General features: G+C 36.3%; 1 protein-coding gene across 3 annotated transcripts in view; it reads right to left on the bottom strand.

Annotated features, from left to right (window-relative positions):
- FGGY (FGGY carbohydrate kinase domain containing) overlaps window positions 1–23,592 on the bottom strand; it is a 2,391,991-nt gene that overhangs the window by 1,100,315 nt on the left and 1,268,084 nt on the right. For all 3 annotated transcript variants that reach the window (XM_044085530.1, XM_044085531.1, XM_044085532.1), the window contains exon 9: window positions 17,075–17,182. In XM_044085530.1, the coding sequence (XP_043941465.1) occupies window positions 17,075–17,182 (108 nt within the window). The remainder of the gene's footprint in view (window positions 1–17,074; window positions 17,183–23,592) is intronic.

Below are 23,592 nucleotides of genomic sequence, written 5' to 3'. Positions count from 1 at the left end.
TCTCATTCAAGCCTATTGCACCTTTTTGTATACTTCTAGTTCACATCCATAGCTCCTTACGGCATTCAGACCTTTTTGGGGTCTCACTTCTTTGTAACTTACCAGGTAATGAAAATAAAAAGTACAAGGTGTTATTAACAAAATGGCACTAGCATTGTTAGTCCAGGATGTCTTACAGTAGAGAACTTAATCACTGTTTGTCAGTTATTACTCATATTTTCTTATCTATGTTCATATGTCTGTAACTGACAGCCCTATATGTCACTGAGGGATATGGTGTTATATACCATAGTGAGAGACAGGAAAATTAATTGTCAATGCCCATTTATATCACACTGTACCTCAGCTATTACTAGTTATGTGTTAGTAATTATGAAAATAAACAGTATTTCCACATGTACTTAATACTTCAGAAACAAAGTGATTTACAAACTGTTTCATGACATCAGATGAAACCTTTCATGCTGTTGAAGAAAACTGTTATTTACACATGTGACAGATATCTTAGCAATAACCTATTACCTGGTGTGGGTATTTACCCACGACTGATGTGACTGAATCATGAGAGCAAAGGAAATCCCGTGATACCCACATCCAGGAGTGGGTTATTGTTATTATGTAATTACATTATTTGAGAAAGAAATTGTTTACTGTTCTTAAATAATGTCTTTGTATTATGAAAATGTAGTGTTCCCTCTGTGTTATTCCTTGTTTACTGATGTTCTTCACATGCTTAAGGGACTTAGATTCCCATGTTTACACAGTACATCAGTGTTGTTCAGGATAGGTAACAGAGACAACAGAATCTCTGTTGCTGTTTTTTTTTTTTTTGCCATTATAATATCCTAATGCAAGAAACCTGGACAAAGCCCAACATAATGAGGGACAAAGGTCCAAAATAAGGACAGATTTTAAATATTGCTCTTATAAACTTGACAGAGTTTCTGGAATAAGAGGTTTTGGGCTAGCATTCATTTTCTGAAGGATAGGAAGACTAACCCTCAAATGTCTGTCATTATGTAAAGACTTCAATCCTCAGTGGCTTGTCAGAAAAGTACATTTTTTATGGGGAAAAGAGCAAAACTATGAGGTGACAATCTGGATGTTAGAGAGGTATGACTGCCAAGATTTTAGTGGGGACAGCACATAAATACAAGTAAAACCAGGTATGTTTCTGTTTCTTTTAATTTTGCAGAATGTATCTTATATTTTGCCATTTCCCAGCATATGTCAATAGAACGTCTGGTTGCTCAATGGTACTTCAGCAGCCGTACTTTTTTTACTGGTATATGCTCAATTTAGAACAGACATGCTGGTTTGGCTGTCTGATCAGTGTGCCCATTTTTGAATGCTAATGAGCTGTTATTGTACAATCAATGTTATTTTCATTGCTAATTATATAATAAGGCATACGTTTTCATATTTCTGTAAATATCTCAGTAAACATCACTTGCAAATGAATTTTTTTTTTCCTCAACATTTTTTTTATTTTTAATTAAAATAACATTTACAAATTTTTAAATATTTTAAACAACTATATACAATATTTACAATAGCATGGCTTTCAATTATATACACTGTATGTTATTAAATATAGAATTAACAGATCAGTTATCAGAGATACAATACTGATTATTGCAGAGTATCCAACAAAGATATAACTTTCTTCCAAGGATTATTTACCAATGGCCTGGGATAGATTCATAGTTCTTTGATTTTTATTTCCATCGATGCAGTAGTCTTCAGTAAAGTGTAGAATTCTTCCAAGGTTGGGGTGTATTTGAATTCCACCTTCTGGTTATGCATTTCCTAGATATAGCAAGTATTGTCCATAACAAATACATATATGTCTTATTCAGGCAGGGACCTTAATTCACATTTAGTATAATCAATACTTTAGTTAAGGTAAAGGATTCATTAAATAAAGCTTGTAAAAAATGATTGATTCCATTCCAATATGATTTAATTTTATTACACTCATAAAAAATATGAATCCAGTCTGCTTTATTTAACTTTTCACACCTCCAGCAAAAAAACATTTGTAGTAGTACTGATCTTGGTGTTAAAAATGCTCTATGTATTTCCAGTTAAATATTTTCCAGTACTGTGTGTTAGAGGTGTAATTAACTGACAGTAAGATGTTAGTTTTAATTTCTTCTGTTAACTGCAATGACTGACCTTTTGTTAAGAACTGCCAGTATGATGGTATGGGAATTGTTTTATATGTTATTAACTCTTTATATAGATTTGAAATGGAATTTTTCTTTTCACAACTATTATATATAAATTCATTCAGAAAACTTATTAGATTTGGAATATCTTTAAATGAGGAATTATTAATTAATCTGCATAAATTTTGAGTGTACATTAGAATGCTTTGTAAGGTTAACCAGTCCTGTGTTGGGACTATTGTAAGCAGTTTTTATCATATGTATATCTAAAACATTTAATTTATTTACACATTGAAACCAGCATAAGAATCCATTTTGTTCCCAGGAGGTTATTGTTTCCCTATATATTTTGTGAGGAAAGTTCTTAGTAATGGTAAAAGGGTTAAAAGGTCAAACCAAAGTTTTAGATCTATGTTTGCATTGCTAAGTTTCCTAAAGGAATTGATGTAATGATTAATCAGTGTTGTTTTAGAAGGTTTTGTTATATTATATTGTGTACTTATGCATAGTATGTACCAGGGTTTGTTTGATTTGTCTACTATTAAACATTTTTTTAACAGATTAAATTCATTTGTTAATATAGCCATTGTTAATTCTTTCCAGTTGGCAAAATAATTTGGGTTTATCCAGTTTACTGTAGTTTTAAGCACAGATGCTTTTATATATGTTTCTGTTTCTGGGAAGTTCAATCCTCCTTGTTTCCAGGGTCTAATGTGATGAGTTACGGCTACTCTGTTCTTTTTGGGATACCATAAAAAGTTTATTAAACATGAGTTTATTTCTTTAAGAATGCATCTTTCAGGAATTAACTGTATTGCTAATGCTACATATAGTATTTTTGGCAATAAGACCATTTTTATTAATTACGATATGTCTTCAAAAGTTAATATAATTTTGTTCCACTTTTCTATATATATTTTTATTGTTTCAATAATGTTTTTATAATTTATTAATATTGTTTCATTTATATTTTTACATAACACTATTCCTAAATAATTTAGCATAAGTTCTTGTTTTCCTATGATGGATTTATCTGTAACTTGTAATTCTTTTTTCTTATTTAAAAATAGAAATTTTGATTTTGATCTATTAAAATGTACTGTCGCCTCACACTAAGACGCTATCAGGTTCGATTCTCAGCTAGAGCGTCTTCTGCGTGGAGACATGCATGAACGGGCGTACCTTCGTTGAAGGTTGTGCATCAGGGCTGGTAACTCTGCACGTAAAAATCAACTACCAATCATTAGCGGACCAGAGTTCCGCTGTGGCGACCCCTAACCGGGAAAAGCCGAAAGACACAAAGTGTAGACCTGAAATCTTATAAAATTTCTCCATTACTACTTCTAGCTCTCCTAATGACTCTCTGGAATTTGATAGGGTTAATAAAATATCATCAGCAAAAAGCATTATTTTAGATATGCACTGGTCATAGACTTCTATTCCTTTTATTCTTGGATTATTGCGTATTATTTCTGCAAGTATTTCTATAGCCAAAGCAAATAAAATAGGAGAAAGGGGGCATCCTTGTTTAGTACCTTTCGTTATATGGATAGATTCTGAGGTGAAAGGACCTAATTTAATGTAGGCTAAGTTATTAATATATATGTTTTTAGTAATAAGATGAAGGGAGGAGGAAATTCAAATAATGCTAAAGTTGTAAATAGATATTCCCAGTTGAGGGAATCAAAGGCTTTTCCTATGTCTAATCCGATTACAAGTGTCTATCTTCTTTATTCACATAATCTATAAGAGTAAGTATCCTTTTAATATTATCATGTGTGCGGCTGTTATATAAAAAAAGGTTTGATCATTATTAATTGTCTTTTAAAGTGGGATTTTCATTCTGCTAGCTAGGATTGGCATGAATATTTTGTAATCATTATTCGGTAATGATATAGGTCTGTATGAGGTGCAAAGGTCTGATGGTTTATTATCTTTTAGAATTGGTGTTATGAGAGAATATTTCCATGAGGGTGGTATTTTTGCTTCTGACTGGACTTCTAGCAAAGTTTTATGAAAAATGGAGATTACTGTTGAAGGGAAGAGTTTGTAAATTTCCGTAATTATACCATCTATCCCTGGAGCTTTGTTAGATTTACTTTATTTTATCTTGTCAACAATTTCTTTGTAGGATATAGGTTTTTGCAGGTCTAGTTTTAAGTTTTCGGGAATTTTTTTTATATTGATAAGGTTTGTATCTAAGTTTATTTGGTTAGTATCTAAATCTCCTTTTTTGAAGTGTTCCATATAATGGAACCAAAATGCTTCAAGGATGTCTCCTATATATGATACTTTTTTCCCTTTCTTTTCATGATATATACTACTAATGTTGTTTGCTTTAGATTGTATTTTAATTCTTGTAGATAAGTTATGTAGATATCTGGGGGAGGTGGCTAATGAGTTTATTTTTAATTTTTCCAAGACTAGACAAGCTTTGTGTATTAGAATTTCATTATATTTTTATTTAATTCCTCTATTTCTTTTTTGGCTTCTGGACAATTCAGATTTTTTTTCAAATTTTGCTGTCAAGAGTCTGGCTTGCAAGTCTAATGATTCAGATTCCCACTGTCTGACTTTGTTTTTGTACAAGCTAAGGGTTTTGCCAAATAAATATGCTTTTAATGAGCCCCACACCATGACTCTACTGATTTCTGTTGTATTATTAATTTCAAGAAATAACTGTGGTTCTGACAACATCCACGGTCTGAATTCTTTAATTTTCATGATATATGATGGAATTCTAGTTGAGAGGATTAAAGGTTTAAACTCTATTTGGAGCTTCATTATCAGAGAGTCATGATCTGAGAAGGGGCATGGAACTATTTGAGAAGTTGAGGGTTTTTGTTTGTAAATCTTGAACTACGAATAATTTGTCTTTTCTGGTTTGTGTTCCAAATCTATGGTCTTTATGGGAAAATAATAAGGATTTATCATCTTTTACTTTAAAAGTGTCTATTAAATGAAATGAATCAATCCATCTTTTTAAGGATTTTGAAATAGTTGCTATGCAAAAAGACTTCTTGGTGGTTTCAGAAGCTTCTAAGGTACAATTAAAGTCTCCCAGTGTAAGATTTCCTTTATAATTGTTAGAAATAAAATCTAGGTGTTTTTTAACCGTTCCTGCTCCAATTCCTGGGAACCAATATGGATTAGCTAAGGTCCATATTCTGTTATTAAATTTAATTATAACAAATGCTAGTAGACCTTCTTTGTCTTCATATTTATAAATAACTTTTGGAGTGATTATGTTTTTCTTCCACAGAATTGATACTCCTTTTGTTCTATAGGAGGATTGAGCTAAGACTGTATACACCTTAGGGTTCCAAATAAAGCTATCATTAGTCTTAAAATGCGTTTCCTGGAGAAATACTAACTGTGCCTTATTTAGATTTAAATATTTTAGCAAGTTTGATCTTTTATTTGCATTATTTAAGCCATTAGTATTTAATAATAAGAATGTTAAATCCATTTCAAGTTACTGTTGGAAGAAACAGTTGCTTCTTTCTTTTATTTTGATTATAGTAGTTATACCATATTCTCTTATAACACTGAATGTTATTTTTATGTGTGTAAACTTGGGAGTGTAATTTAATGTTCTTTCTTCTTTAAATACAAGTAAGGTAAAATTCTGGTCAGGCTTTAAAAAAGTGTTTCTATAAAACATTAATTCTAAAGTATCAAATACAAGTAAATATGAATTTCCCAATAAACGCGGAATGAAAGTCATTCCTAATCCAATAGATAAAGATAGATCTATTGGATTATCACTCATACCTTTAACCAACAATATCAACTGAGCTCCATATAGGTTCACAGGTTCATATGTAGGTACTAGGCTATCGGCCCAAGGGCCTACGTAAGCCTAGCCAACAAGGTTCCCTGGCTTACGCCACCCAAGAAAGTTATTTTCCTGTGCCACTGTCAAAAAGAGACACAGAAGTGATCCCTGGGGTGTATTTACTATTTCCCATCCACTCATCAAGATTTTTCTTGAAGAGTGCTAATGAGGAACTTTGCTTGACATAGATGGGTAGCCTGTTCCAAAGTATGGGAAGTCTCTTGGACAATAATCTATCCCTCCAGTATGTCCTGTTTATTGTGGTGACAAGGTTTAGGTCCCTAGAGCATGTAGCCCGGAGGGATTGGGATTCCTTTAGGTGTAGCATGTCTAACGGCTCTGGGTTTGACATAGCTTTATATGTTAGGCAGAGATCACCTCGGAGTAGGAGATATGCTATGGAATAAAGCTGGAGTTTTTTGAGATGGTCAGTGTAGGGCATTTATTTGAGGCCAGTAATCCACTTTGTGATGTACTTCTATGGCCTTACCAGCTGCTGCAGATGTCTTGTGAGGTACATTCCAAAAGGGGCGTTGTACTCTATAAACGGTTTAATGAGTGTTGAGTACAGGGGAACAATGACCTCTTTTTTCCTGGATGAGAACCCTTTTATGATGAGGTGTGCCATGTAGAAGGACTTCCTGACTACTGTGGCAATGTGGCTATCAAAGGAGAGACTACTGTCCACCTGGGTCCCAAGGTATCTTATCACACATTCAGTGTTAAGTAGATTGCTGCCTATGTGGTAGTTCATGGGTACAGAGTTTTTACCAAGGGTGATGATACTGCACTTTTTGGCATTGAGCTTGAGGCCATGGCTCTGACACCAGGCATTTGTCTCAGCAAGGCCCTTCTGTAGGATGTCCAACATCATTTGGGGACTTGACTATGGCTCCTAGTTTGCAGTCATCTAGGAACTTCATTAGCCAGAGGCCTTCTGTGTTAGCCTGTACTTCAGAGAAGTAGATACCAAACAGGAGAGGTCCCAGGTACTCCACTTGTAACTGGTCTGAGGTCAGATTTGGAGTCTGCAACTTTTACAGTGTGGGTTCTGAGACTGAGCCAGTTGGCAACCCATCTTGTGATGTAGGGATTTATACCTAGTTTAGTGAGTTTAGCTGTAATTCCAGAATTGGAGATGGTGTTGAAAGCCTTGGCGAGGTCAAAATAGGCTGTGTGAACCACCTTACCCTCATCTACGGCTTTGGTGACTGCCTCAAAGAAGTCGATCACGTTCAAGAGGCATGATCTGCCTTTCACAAACCCAAACTGGGTGGGATCCAGAGTTTGGAGGTTACCAATGTCTTTGTTTATGAGTTCCATGATGATACGTTCCATGGCCTTGCAGACCAGGGTTGTCAGGCTAATAGGTCGATCGTTCCCGGGATCATATTTAATTATTATATGGAAACTTCTCTTAAAAGAGATATGAAATTCTATATTATTCTATTATTGTTCTATAGTATTTTATATATCAGGATGGAATGTTAGTAGTGTAAACAATTAAGTTGACATAAAAAATATCCAGTATTTAGTTACCCTTAAGAGATCCCAAATATGTCATATATGTCATTTTGGATAAATTAAATGCAACAGAGGAGCATACACTAAATAAGCCAACAACAAATAGATTATTACTAAAATAATTTGACTAAAAGGACTCTACAGGAGACAATGAGTGATTACCAATGAAATATGAATTTCCTGTAGGTGTACTGTCTTCCTTTACTTTCCCAATCTTCAGCTCACCAACTTCAACCTACACTTATGAAAAGACACGGCTTATCAGTGGTATCCTGACTCTGAGTAGAGGCGCCCTACATTCTAGTGTACAGTGCTTTTACATATTTAAAGATTTACAAAGCAGAGTCTAAGAATGAACTATGATCACCCTGACAATTCCCATCCTGCATAGGGCACCTCATGCTTCCAGTATGGGTAATCACATCAGGTCTAGAATGAATGTGAAGGTACCTATATGGTAATCAAGTCTTACCTTGGGTAAGTATTACTCAAATAGTATTTAGAGCATCTTAGGGAATTCTCGGGGCGGTTAGAATACTCTTAAGCCTCTCCTCCCTTGACCAAAAACAGAGATTTCCCTTCCCTTTCTTTCCTGTTTTAAATCAGTAAACATAGGTAAACAGAAATAACATTCAGTAGTCCGTCTTGTACATGACTCGCAATCCATTAAACAAGTCAGTGACTAACATCACTTTAGTAAACATTATAAAGGCAAATTAGAAATAATTTCCTAGCTCTTTATATTTTCTGATAAAGCAAAAAGTTAACAATAAGCTATTTTAACTAAAAGTATAAAGCATTTAAAATTTTCCTTGCATGTATACATTTCTACGTACATTGTAGTGTCAATAGCGGCCTTTGAAATCTGTACAATACTTCACTTCTTCAAATCATTCCTTTTTCAATTCAGGTTTTGTTTCGTCTAAACAGCAACATTTCAAGGGCACAATTAATATTTAGACTGATGTTTCAAATGAATAAGTTGTCAGTTGCCAATTGAGTTAGTTTAGAATGTATGGTTAGTGCAAATATAGCATGTTGCAAAAATATGTATTTTTTCGTGTGCTCTAGAGCCTGTCATATCCAAAGACATGCATCTGGAGCATTTCTCCCTGGGCCTCCGCTGAAAACAGGCTCTGTGGAACCTAGTCGGACATTCCCGGTCAACAAATGTTAAATAAAAATAAATAAAATAAATAAATAAGTGACATATATAATGTAGCATATATAGAGCAGATAGCTTACGGATTCAGGTTAAGTTATGCTTATTAATCTGGCAGTTTCATTTAAATTCACAAGTAATTTGGGGACATTTTAGTTGAGTTTCCAGGAATGCATAGTCCAATGTGAGTAACTAAGTCCACTTTTCCTCATAAACATATGTCACAATTCATTAAACAAAGTAGAGTCTAACATCTGTCTAATAATAATTATAAAGACAAAGAATAGTAATTTCCTAGCTCTTCAAACTTTCTGATATCGCAAAATGTTGACAGTAAGCTATTTTAACTGAAAGACTAAAACATTTCAATACTTCCTTGTGAATATATATTTTTTACTTTTACTGTAGTGTCAAGAACTGACTTTGAAATCTATGCATTACTTCATTTCTTTCAAGTCATTCATTTTACAGTTTAGATTATATTTTGTCAAAATGTCAATAGCATTTCAAGGGCACATTTAATATTTAAACTGATATTTTAAATGAATAGCTATTGGTTACCAAGTGAGTTTGTACAGAGTATGAGGTAACTGCAAAGATAACATGTTGCAAAAAGTAATATGTACCTTTTCATATGCTCCAGAGACTGACAATTTCAAGTAACATATAAAAGGAAACTTTTACAGCGCAGACAGCTTGTGAAATCAGCATGTTCGTTAAACTGAGTTCTTCTTTTGGCTTTTCCCAATTAGGGGTCGCCACAGCTGAACTCCGGTCTGCTAATGATTGGCAGTAGATTTTTACGGTGCCAAGGTGCCAGCTCGACGCCAAACCTTCAACGAAGGCATGCCCATTCACGCATGTTTTCTGAACGCCACTCGACCGCGGGGAGGACATGCAGATGCCACACAGAAGGCACTCCAGCCGAGAATCGAATGGGAGAACCTCTTGCTGTGAGGCAACAATGCTACCGCTGCACCACCGCGGTTTCAGCATGTTAAACTGAGTAATACTTTTTAATCAAGCAGCTACATTTAAGTGTACATGTAGTTTGGGAACATTTCAGTTGTGTTTCCAGGAATATGTAATTCTATGAGGATAAATCATAAAATATTTACAAATAGTCCTATTATGTATTTATTTTACCTTGCTTAGGTTATTTTTCATTTTGATAACTAAACAACGTTACTTTTTCTTATTAATTGTTATCTTTGAGGCTAAATGCACTTCGCAGGTTCACAGTGCAGCAACTGCAGCAAGTGTTTACTGTTGCAATGGCAACGCAAACAGAATGTGAAGAATGCTTCACTTCTCTTAACCAACAGTACATTTTTCCCTCCTTTTTTTTTTTTTTTTTTTTTTTTATGTATTTGTTAATACTAAAAGGAAATAATTCAAAGGACATATGTACATGAATGGAACATTTCAGAGTTAATTATGGACACGTCCCCAATCCCAATTAGCATAACAGTCACTATCATTAATCAAATAAATATTGTAATAACAATTAATTAAGTTCACTATTCCAATTAGTCTGTCTTAAAACTAGATTTTAGACTATTATTTATCTGTGTATAGATAGTGAGTTATTAAATATATATAGACTATATTAGTATAGTAAATAGGAGAAAATTTAGAAAGGGAGACAAGATGCAGTTAAATAATGAGAAAAGAAAGAAGAGAGAGAAAGAAAAGAGACAATTAAGAAAAAAATACACATATACTATGTATGTTGATTTACAGTATAAATATTTTATGTGCTATATAACCCTTCTTCTGTGAAAGAAAAGTACCCTGTTTTACATGTCTGAGGTAATGTGAAAACTCCCATGTGTCATCTATTTTCAAAAAATATTGATAAAGATTCCAGTAGTTAGTTACCTTTGTTTTAAAATTCCAAGCAGTAAAATTGGTCCTTTAAAGTAATGTTATAACAATTCATATCATAGTAGATGCTTGAGAGATTTGGCTGTAACAGTATCAGTCTTTTGCTTCTTTTTTTGACATCTGTCCAGACATTTGTTTCTTTTGTTCTCTTGAGAAAAGGTGACATCCAATCCATATCTTCTGGTAAAGTAATCACATTATTAGTTTTAATAAATGAAGAGGCTTCCTCTAAGTCAATAAAAGTCCTCATCCCATTGGCATACAGTATTCATATCTTAGCTGGATATGCAAGTTGTGCTTTGATGTGATTTTGTTTCAGAAACTTTATCATTGGCGACACTTTTTTCCTTTGTTCCATTATTCTAGATGAATAGTCGTTAAGATCAGGCTCTGTTTATATTTTAGAGGTGCCTTCCTCCAAGCAGATCTTAAAATCAGTTCCTTGTCCAAGTATGAAAGAAATTTGATAATTATTGCCCTAGGAGGAGAGTTTGAGTTAGTGGCAGGTTTCCCAAGAGCTCTGTGTGCCCTTTCAATGTCAAAGGAAAGTCCTTTTTTAAATTTAAAAAGTCAGGGATTCAGCTTGATAAAAAGGAAATAATATCCTCACCTTCTGTGTTTTCAGGTAATCCAAAAATCTTGATGTTATTTCTTCTCTCCCTGTTTTCCAAGTCATCAACTTTATTAACCAACCAAGTGTTATGTTTAAGAAACAGTTCTTTCTGTGTTTCCACTTCCTTAAGTCTGCTTTCTAAGCCATTTAGAGAAACCTATATTCCTATTATCCTTGTTTGGTGTTGTAGCATTTCCTTGAGGGTGTCAGCCTGTTTTTGACTGCTTGTTTTAAGATTTTCTAGGTTCTCTTTAAAATCATACATTTTCAAAGACAACTCCTGCGGGGTAGATGCCATCTGTTGTAGTTCCTTCTTTAAGGCAGCATCCTGATGAGAATTCTTTAAGTTGTTCATTTTAACAAGTGAATATATCTCCAAGCTTTTTGACAGGAAATTTGTAAAACTTCACCAAAGTTTCTAATTATGTAAATTAGTCCTTTATCTATAAGATTTTATACTTTGAAGAAAAAAAAGAATATTTTTCCTGTCTTATTGAAGGAAAAAAAAGAATATTTTTCCTGTCTTATTTAACTAGTTATATGGTGCCCTAAAATACTGCTGCTTTCAGTTAGCCATTCAGATTCCGCCCCCTGTAAACGAATTTCTTGATATCACGTGAAAGCTTATGTATGGCTAACAAAAATGTTCTAACAATATATGTCTAGAATATTCATTTTACAAGATATGACAATTTGTGAAAGTGTAGCAAAAAAAAAAACCAGGGGGGGGGTTGTGTGCATTTTAATATATTATAGTATTTATGGAAAGAATATAAATGTACTGATTATTATCACTGTAATGAATATTTCTTACTGATAACACTGCTTTTTGTACAGTTTTAATAGCTTTTATTGTTCATAAAATATTTACATTTGTTTATCTTATGCTCTTTAAGTGTATTTTTCAGAACACACTCTGAAATAGAAGATGTGTATGTAAGCTGCTAGAGGTGTGACATTCCGCACTACATAGATAGTGATGAGTTATTCAAAGAAATAGAAGAATGTGCCAGGTGACGCTACTAGGCGGAGCCTCTGCCAAGTTAATAAGCTCCATATCAGAAGAAAGCAGCTAAAAACAGTGAATAATCATAAACTTTACTCCACTGTGTAAGGGAATGAACCCGCTATTATCAGAGAATTCCCATCAACATTAAAAAAAAAAAAAAAAAAAGCACTACCTTCAAAAACTTTAAAACTGTAATGAAGCAGAAGGGGTACAAAACATTGGAGGAAGAAAGGGTATACACTGTGAATCCCTGAAACAGCTGCTATTACTTAGGAAAACAAGTTCTTCCTGAACAAATAAACAAAGAGGAGGGGAGATGTACATGAAAAAGCAACAATGACTGATGGAACTTGGGGATCTTGTCCCAAACTGGTCTTGTCTCATTCTTCCAAATCCTGAAACTCAGAACTCTCAAAAGTAGAAATGCCCTCCAAGAATGTACAAGCAAAGGAAAGTAATGGTCCATCAGAAGACTTGGTAATAATGGTCCATCAGAAGACTTGGTAGTAATGGTCCATCAGAAGACTTGGTAGTAATGGTCCATCAGAAGACTTGGTAGTAATGGTCCATCAGAAGACTTGGTAATTTACTGCTGAGATAATGCCAAATAAATGACAGACTTTGAATGTTATGATATTCCTGCAATGTCTTCCACCTATTAGCACACTGACAAACTACAGTGGTACAGGTGCAAGGCAGTGTCCTGCAGTTATCCAAAGAAACATTCTCTGTCACAATCGTTGTCCAGTTTCCCTCAGTGCACAAAGTAATGAGTGCTATAGAGCAGATCTACTTTAGTGGTTGCCTCCAAACAATCCAAATTCAAAAGGCCAAGTAGCATGCCAACAGAACAAATGCTGACCGCATGAAAGCTTGCATTTCCCAAAGGGTTTGACCTTCATAATGTCGAGATAGTCACTGCTAGGCCAAGTGCTGCATTATATACTGGGCATGGGGTTGCTGTGCACTCCAACTACTCCCAGGTGCAGTCATCTAGCAGTTGCAATATATTGATATTATTGATGGTGGCATAGCCTTCCCATCTCTGGGACTGTAAGGAGTCTTGACCCCTGCAAAAATACTTTCATGCTGTTGCAGTGAGTTTCTGAAACTGCTGTTGTGGACCTGGGATATATTCTTCATACCAACCGGAACTGCAGCAAGTGTCTACACATATGACTTGGAGCCATCCCACAGTCACACAAAAGTAAGGTTGATACACTAAAAGCACCTACCAGCTAACAAGAATACTACTGCCATTACAACATACAAAAGTACACTCACTGTAACACGACCTGTGATAGTAGCAAGAAGATAGACAGTCTACAGTAAGATCATACAGTGTGCCGAGTTCTGACTGTTACAGAATCTGCAAAGATAGAAAACTCCATTTGGAGGGTGCAGGCAGGTACAGATACATAACAAAAGGGCAGTGGAGCCAAAGGTGGACTAAGTAATCCCACATCAGGGCAAATATCCTCAGGCCTTGCTGGGATTAGCCTGGTTCATTTATGCCTTGTGCTTCCTACACAATTTTTTTTTTTTTTTTTTTTGCTAACAGCTTCTTTGGATATTCTCTTTTCTCTATGCCATCATTCTTTTTGAGTCGGACAGTTCCTAGGTTTCTGATTTCTAGAAAGGTGTTGTCTTCTGGAAATGAGGAGTAAATACTTTCCAATCAAACCGGTGCTTACAGGACCAATAAAGAAGCAGACTTCAGTTAAAAGTGGCATAATTTTGTAAGGATGAATCCTAATGATTTTTTTATTCTGTAGAAAAATAAACTCTGAAGTAACTAATTGTGCCAAAGACAAAATGCACTCCAATTCATCAGGTCACTATAACACAAAAATAGAAATAAAAAAAGGATTCCCAAAATAAGAACCTAGTTCTTCTACGGAAGTCTCCTGGAAAGAGCCAGAGGGCAGACATACTGGCAACTGATCACTCTGTGTGGTATAAAGGAAATGAAAATGGAAAATGTTGGTCTCCTTTTTAGCTAGACACTAAGTTAATGTCCTGGGCAGGTGAAAGAATTCAGCTCTACTCTTAGGATTCTCAAAAAGCTCTGGAGGTAAGACAGAGATCCAGCTGCAAATGATGCTGTAGTAGTCATCTTTATGATGAACAACTTTTGATCATGGCCGAAACATTTTTGCATGTTTTTCAGAGATGAATATCAATCCTTTTACAAACATACGGGGGAGTAGTGAAAATGAAAGGAAAGAACAGTGATAATAGTTCTAGCGTACACAGGTCAGGCATAAGGAAACTCTTAGCCTGAGTAAGAAAAAAAAAAGCCAGCCACTGTCAAGTAGAATCTGTAGTTTATCTAACAATTATAGAGGTGAGAAAACCAGGTGGGCTATTTATGCCTTTGCAGCTTTGAAATTCTGTACTTCTAAATCACGTCTTAACTAAGGGCAGGCAATGTAAGCAGATATCAACTGTGTGAAAATAAGTGCAAGAAACAGTTATCTTCAATCAGTATGAAATAAGAAATGGGGAGGCACCTGCTCCAAACAATTTAATATTAATATAATGCCTGGCTTTAGTCCTTTCATAAAACAGTGCATTCTGAGGCCAGCTCCACAGCCTAGAGAAATACATCTCTCTGTTACAAGTCACTCAAGTTTGAAGAGCTTCTTTTAAGCTGGGAGGAGAGGATGGGAGTGAATGGTCATTGTCAGATTGTCCATCTAGGAGGAAGTGATGTAGCTTTCACTTGCCACATGGCTGACATCATGTGGGAGCACTATGTGTTCCCACCATGGAGGCCCAGCCTAGTCAGTCCATACTGCTATATACAGGAACAAGCTGGCCAGCTCCATACCACCAAACGTCTCACTATGGAGCAGATGAGCTGACTCTCACCTCACCCAAGGATTCCTGTCGCCCACTGCTGCAGAACAAATGGGTGCAGGCAGAGGAGCCATGGGGAAAAAATCGGGGCATTCTGAATGAACTCTTAAAATTAAAAGTATGCAAAACAATGGCGCCAGGCAGGAATGGCTATAGAATTCTGTACAAAATGAGTGCAAAACTACCAATAACTCTGCACATCCTTTTTAACAAATAATATGAAAAAATTATGTACAAAACAACTGAAAGATGGCAAATGTGAGACAAAAGAATAAGGGAGCAAAGAAAGAGAAAACTGCATAGCAATCAGTCTGACCTCAGCTGCTGACAAAGACACTCCCAACAGTAGTAGATACAACAGGTCTGATAAAAAAGAATTTACAGTCATACTTAAATATGCTACCAATATATTCAGTTGAATTATAGGAGACAGTTCTGGATACATCTCAGGTACTGAGGACAGCACTCTTAGCTAACATCAAAAACTTAATACTAGTCATGAACTCGACTGAACCCTGAGTTAGGAATGGGGTCCATTCCCATCATGGTATTAGAAACCTCAAATACTCAGAGAAATTAAACAGAAGTTAGAAAATTGATGACATCACACAGAAAGTGATAATAAACACTGAATCTATAATGTTAGTAGCACACAGAATCAAAGTCACAAAAGATTCTCATCAAGGTCAAGCCAGACAAACCTGGCACAGTAAAAAAGGAGTTGAGAAAAGCAAAGGCCCACGCTGAAAGTTAGAAGAAATGAGTCAGCTGGGAGAAAAAAATGTCTCTTTAGATACCTATCAGAGATACTGAAGAATCTGAGCAAAGATGGGAGGGCAGTCACACAGGACTGGAAAGAGCAGCACTGCTGAATGAATAACTTGCTGCAGTCCTTAAAAGCAAGAGTAAGATGTCACACCAGGAGGAGTAGAAGGATGTAGGGCAAAGTGTGGACAACAGTGGAGAGATAGCACAGAGAGGGCAGAATTTGAAAGGGACTTGGTATCCCTAAGAGAGTCTAAAGTACATGAACCAGATGGGATGAGTTCCAGAGTCCTTACGAGTCTGGTCAGTATGCTGAAAGACTCCCTGATGAAGGACCTTAATAGATTACTCGCCAGTGCAGAACAGTCTGACAAATGGAAGGTAGATGCGGCGGTACCACTGTACAAGTGGGAAAGCATGAAAGATCCACAGAACTATACGCAGGTTAACCTAAGAACAGCACCAGGCAAAGTCATGAAGAGAAATCTGAGAGAAAAGCTGGCTGCTTTCCTACAGGACAGTGGTCTACAGGACAACAACCAGCATAGGTGCATGACCAGAAGAATCTGTCAGTCAAACCTTAACTAGTTTTATGACTAAGTTACATGACAAATTGATGGGAGAGTGCTAGAATTTCTCCAAGGCCTTTAACTCAGATCCATCTAGGGGTCTGCTAGGAAAAATGTGGAGAAGCTCAAGACATATCAAAACAAACAAACAAACAAAAATACTGTGTGCTTCAGTGTTAGAAAACAAAAGGCTCTGACAAAAGGGAAAATGTCAGGAATAAGGTAAATGACTAGTGGAGTACCATAAGGGTTTCTCATGAGTCAAATCCTATTCAATCGGTTCCTTTCAGATATAACTAAGGGAGGTGAGAACAGAATCAGACACTTAACTGATGTCACAAAGTTACACACAGCAGTGGAGGATGGCGAGGGCATCCAAACATGACTATGGAAAGGATGACCAGGTAGGATGAAAGTTGACAATTGAAGGCCTGCTAACAAATTTGAGCCTGGAACTGAAGCTCCATCATCACCTGCTTCACCTCAAGCCTGATTACCTGCAGCCATCATCTCTCTTAATTTCTGCATGTTAAAGCATATACTACATTTCTTAGGTAAATTCCAAATCAGATATAAAATGATACCGTGTAAAGTACTGATGTACTAAATAAAATGTTCTGTAAAAGTATTATTCCCATTAAAATTTTAATAGCAACCCTTTAATATCCACCTACCAGTTTTCCTGATGCACTTTGACCTCCTTCATTCAGCCAAAATCCAGGAACCATTGCTGAATAGTATGGACCCCAGACACCAGGAACAAAAATGGGTGTCTTGCTTATCTGTAAAGAAAAATGCACATTACTCCATACACTACTTTACCAAGATTAAGTATTTCAATTCATTCTACTAACTGGTTGCATTGACCTATTCTAGCAAAAATGTTACCTTCATTGTTGTTATGAACTTATAATGCCTGTTTATATCTGTATTTATTATTTCCAAAAATGTAGAAATGCACATTTAAACTGTTTTCACTTTAAGCACGTTGTTATTCTTAAGTCAGAAATTTGCAAACCTCATCCTACCACACTACCAGTGTATTGTAAATGGCATGTTAGAATACCACCACAACTTTTAACAGTTTCTCAGAGCATATCACTCACTATCACTGTCTAACTTTTTAGTAGCGTTACGTCACATTTTTCAAAAGGCACTCTTTCTATGTGTAATCTGATGGGCATCGACTCTACTTAGCTATATTTTTATTCCATATTTTCTTTATTTGCTACTCCAGATCTAGTCGATTTGTTCTGCTTTGCACTGTACTGTAAGATTTTTTTTTATGTAGCTATAACAAAGTAGTGTAGTGTGAGATTTATATGAATCTATGATAAACACAATATGTCTTGTAGTATCATTAATTACCTGATTATCTATGTATTTCTGTACTATGTTAGAGATTTTACTGGTAACCACAGTCACCTGTATATTAGACTTTGTCACATGTTTGAAGCTTATTGTACTTAATGTTGTTTTGTGACTGCTTTGACAAAGTTTCTGTACGGAGCTTTTCTTCCCAGGCCTCTGCTGAAAATGGACTCTAGCTCAGTCAGACTAACCCAGTTAACAAATGTCAAAACAAATAAATAGATAAATAAATAAATACATTTTACATCAACTGATTCTCTATTTCAAAGAAATATTTTAATTTACCCTGAGGTCAAACATGACTAAAGTGAGGAAAGAGAAGGGAAAGTGAATCCCATCCCACCTGACATGTTACATGTTGGGGTTTCCCCGTATTTTTCCCCGCAACTGTATTTTACCCACATGCTTTCAGTCAAGTGACATCTGAGCAAAAATCCTTCTGTAAATCTCAGTACATGTCTCTATACCCATGAGGAGCATATCACTTAAGTTTCTTTCATTTCATATCTTGTACAAAAAAAGTTTTGTAGAAAAAATAAACTAAAAAAATTCTCAGCATGAGATTCAGACTTAGTCAGGCTATAAGAAATACAATGTAAAAGGAAGACAAAAATTAGAATGCTCTAATGGCGTATATATGTATGTATGTTGGCACAGTGGATATAAAGTGTACACACCCCTGTTAAAATGCCAGGTTTTTGTGATATAAAAAAATGAGGCCACAATAAATCATTTCAAAACGTTTACCACCTTTAATGTGACCTATAACCTGTACAATTCAGTTAAAAAACAAAGAAATCTGTTGGGGGAAAAATATCAAAAATAAAAAACATACAATAAGCTGATTGCATAAGTGTGCACACCCTTAAACTAATACTTTGTTGAAGTACCTTTTGATTCAATTACAGCACTCAGTCTTCTTGGGTACACACTTTCCATCAATTAAAGAGACTCTGATCAACCACAAATAAAGTTCAGCTGTCCTACTAGGATTTTCCTGACGTTTACTCAGTTGCCTGCCACAGCAAAAGCCATGGTTCACAGACAGTTTACAAAGCACCAAAGGGATCTTATTTTTGAAATGTATAAAGGTATCAGTCAGGAGAAGGATACAAAACAATTTCCACAGCATTGGATATACCAGGGAAGACAGTGAAGACAATCATCAAAATGTGGAGAAAACATGGGACAATAGTGATGTTGCAAAGAACTGGGCTTCCCTCCAAAACTGATGAAAAGACAAGATAAAAACTGGTCAGGGATGCTGCCAAGAGGCCTACAGCAACACTCAAAGAGCTGCAGGAATTTCTGGCAAGTACTGGTTGTGTACTACATATGACGACAATCTCCCGTGCTCTCCATATGTCTGGACTATGGGGTAGGGTTACAAGACAGAAGCCTTTTCTTACACGGAAAAACATCTAGGCCCAGCTAAACTTTGTAAAACAATACATCAAGTTTCCCAAAAGCATGTGGGAAAATGTATTATGGTCTGATGAGACCAAGGTTGAACTTTTTGGCCACAATTCCAAAAGGTACGTTTGGTGCAAAAACAATACTTCGCATCACCAAAAGAACACCATCCCCACAGTGAAGCATGGTGGTGGTGGTATCATGATTTGTGGTTGCCCTTCTTCAGTTGGAACTGGGGCTTTAGTCAAGGTGGAGGGAATTATGAACAGCTCCAAATATCAGTCACTTTTGGCCCAAAACCTTCAGTTGTCTGCTAGAAAGCTGAAGATGAAAAGGAATTTCACCTTTCAACATGACAATGACCCCAAGCATACATCCAAATCAACAAAAGAATGGCTTCACCAGAAGAAATTTAAAGTTTTCGAATGGCTCAGCTACAGCCCAAACCTAAATCCAATAGAAAATCTGTGGGGTGACCTGAAGAGGGCTGTGCACAACAGATGCCCTCGCAATCTGACAGATTTGGAGCACTTTTGCAAGGAAGAGTGGGCAAATATTGTCAAGTCAAGACGTGCCATGCTGATAGACTCCTAGCCAAGAAGACCGACTGTTGTAATTAAATCAAAAGGTGCTTCAACAAAGTAGTAGTTTAAGGGTGTGCGCACTTATGCAAGTAGCTTATTGTATGCTTTTTATTTGTTATATTTTTTCCCTTAGCAGATTTGTTTGTTTTTCAATTGAATTGGACAGGTTACAGGTCACATTAAAGGTGGGAAAAGTTTTGAAATGATTTATTGTGGTCTCATTTTTTTTTATATCACAAAAACCTGGCATTTTTATATCCACTGTATTTATTAGCCTTTCTTTACCAGCAAAGTCCGACTGGGCAAAGCTCCTTTTCATAGGTAGTTACTAGCTTGCAGTCCAGGGGACAAGTGAGGAATCAAGCTCAAATTCCGAACTGCCCCTAAGCAGTGTCTGGTTAAGTGATTTGCTTAAGGTCACACAGTAGGCAAATGAGAACTGTGGGAATCAAAACCTGTGCTGTACGAACTACTGCCTTAACCCTCTTTACCAAATGACACAAGAAGCCTGGGGAGATTACACACATTTGAATGAACTAACTGTAAAGATACATTATAACACTCAAAGTTCAACTTAGCTGATTATCATGTTATATATACTATATAGTATTTACAGGATATTAAGCTCAGACACATCTATAGAACACATTATATATAGCACATAAAACCCACTCCCATTGCTAGCACATAAAGCAATACTTTAGAGTATATGTATATACTGATATGTACTATACTAATATTAGCACAGAGACAACATATAAGCCACATGCATATTTTATCCAGTTAAAATTCACTTGAGACTGATAATCAGGAGATTACTATAGTCAAAGTGTAGGAATTTAGTGATTGTGGTTTGAAATTAGAAATGCTGTTGGTGCAATAGAAGTGCTACTATAATGCCAGGCATAACACTGGGGTTTTAAACTGTAGATGAGATAAGGTTTAGAAGAAGGGGTGTTGGTAATAAGGCTGTTAAAAGTACAGGATTGCTCAAGGGGTATGTCTACAAAGGAGGTTTAAATTGTAAACACAAGATATTTGTGTTATCTCCTGGACATGAGTTCAACAGTTTAGGAAAATATAAAGAGTACTAACGATCACCATTAGGATTTTTACATTTTTGAGTGAGTACTAGCTAATAAGTGTAATTCATGGAGGGGGAACTACTGGTTTAATAAGCTGCTGATGGCAGAGCATCTATCTGGGGTACAGTACGTGTTGTGGGCAGTCTTACTATAAAACAAGGCTGGTATGTTAGACAGCTCCAACCAGTAAAAAGGAGCCAAGTGCCACACAGGGATGTATTAGGCCAATCTGGATATTTGCAGACTTTGCAATTTTATTACTAGATTGCTCCAGGTCAGCAGGTTGGTGAACACTGATGAAGCATACAGGAGACCACGGAGTAGCACTATGTCCACCTTATTTATTATTAAATTAGTACAGTGAATACTAATGACTGTTTTGCACAAATTAGATGTGAGTTGTTTCTCTTTTATGTACTTTAAAGTTTGCAGAAACAAAGCCAACAGCAGCTCAGTAATGAAACCAGATTTTGTGGCACTGAGGCTCTCACCTACTGAAGCTGATTTTGCTGTTTCTGCTTAGGAAACAGCTGCACTTTATTCATTATGGCCAAGGCAGAGATCAGAAATGCACTTCTGCATTACCATCTTTATAATAAAGCAGCATTTCAAGATGAAAGACACATGAAGGTCATGAAACAAAACAATATTCCTTTACATTCCAAAACTACCCATGGAGCATTAGTCTAATACTTGGGTAAAGCACAGGCCTGTACTAGCAAGAAAAAGCAGACATGTTTAGTGAAAATCAAAGGTGAATACCAAATACCATCAGCTTGTCTGAGAAAGGGTTAGATATACATATCACATTTCTGGGAACTGATGAAAGAGAAGTCCACCTGCTTAATTCCAAGAAATGTTGCTTCACTGTGCTATAGTTATTTAGGTCTGCTGGCATCAAATGACATATTCCAATGTGCAGTAAATTGCACAAAAAATGTAAAGTAAAAAAAAAAAAAATCATACATTTAGATTTCAGCAAATGGATGAGAGGAGACTAAATAATAGAAGAAACAAAGAATAAAAGACAGGTTCATACTGAAATCATACCTACTGAGATACGTCAACTCAGAATGCACAGTTAATATTTTGTTATAAAACAGTGCTCTAAAATGACATTAAAATCAATGTTCTCTAAAGGAGAGAACATTACACAGCACAGGACACATCTGAGTTTCCTGATAAACTCTTAGATTATTGTGTGCTTCCTCACTTACTAAATAACTCTACAAGAACAGATCTTCCCAGGGATTCAGAAAGAACCCCACCACAGGTGGTAAGAGGTGTGGCCAAAAGGGGCTGTTTCCGCAATGCAAGAAACCGAGATTCTCTTTACCAGCTAATTTGCATATATTGAAATCTCTCTTAATTACTGTCAGTTCAAATCAGCACTTTCCTGTGGTAGTCAACATTGGCAATTGACTGGCACAGGCACCCCCCATTCAGCCCCCCCCCCACACACACACATACATAAATAGATTAACACACATGCACCCACACACTGACATACCTCTTATCTGTCCCTGAGTTGACAATACGTCCATTTTTTCACCTATGTCCGCTTGTAAATCACTGATCCTTACAGTCAATCAGTAATGCTAGACTTTAGAGTTTCATTCCTCTTATTCACTGTAAAATGCATCATTATGCTAGAGTTGTTGCTGCATAACAGCTTAAAAATTCTCCCTGGAGTAGTCTTGTGTCCCTCCCGGCTTTGTCCTAAAGCCCCTTCACAGGGACTATCCCCCCACTTTTGTCAAGTGTTCCTGGTTTTACAGACTGCTTCTGCTGCTGTTAAATATGTACCCTGTCCTTGGTAATTCATGGACCCCCACAATCAATGAATAATGCCAGACATCAGTTTCATACTTATTATTATGTAAAAAAATATCCTCTTAAACTCTTCAGTCAGTTGTTGTTGTTGTGTCTTTCGGCTTTTTCCCAGTTAGGGGTCACCACAGCAGAACTCCGGTCCGCTAATGATTGGCAGTAGATTTTTATGTGCCAAGTTGCCGGCCCTCACACACAACCTTCAACGAAGGTACGCCCATTCAAGCATGTCTCCACACAGAAGACGCTCTAGCTGAGAATGCAGAGCATTAATGCTTCTCATCACTGTGCCAAAGGTGTAAAGCCTGAAGCTCTTTCTCCATTTGGCTTTAATATTTTCTTTTTCCAAGACTTAAGTAATTAATAGGTAAGGACAACACCTGGTGTCTAGTAATGGTATGGAGAGAGCTGTCTGCTAAAAACAGCCATGCATAAATATTTGTAAGTACCTTTAAGGCATGATATAAAAAGTATCCCAGGTGTCTACTGTTCCCCTTCCCTACATTTTCATGCTGACAAATGTCATTCTACTGTCTTTTTTACATACCTTTAAGACATGACAGAAATAGATATCCCTGGTGTCTAGTGTTTTGGGTGCCTTTAAGGAACGATATGAAGAGTATCTCTTGGTGTCTAGTGTTCCCCTTCCTCAGTATTGCACATTATTCTAGGGGAGTGTGGAGCTGTGACACACACACACACACACACACACACACACACACACACACACACACACACACACACACAGACAGACAGACACAGACAGACACACACACACACACACGCACACAGACACACACGCACATACACACAGACACACACACACAGACACACACGCACACACACACACACCTTACGCTATTAATACCTCTACATACACTCATACACACATGCATACACCCCTCAACA

Source organism: Protopterus annectens, chromosome 10.part0 (genome assembly GCF_019279795.1).
Source record: "Protopterus annectens isolate FY-2018-M chromosome 10.part0, PAN1.0, whole genome shotgun sequence".
Lineage (NCBI taxonomy): Eukaryota > Metazoa > Chordata > Ceratodontiformes > Protopteridae > Protopterus > Protopterus annectens.
This window is presented reverse-complemented; position numbering and strand designations above follow the sequence as displayed.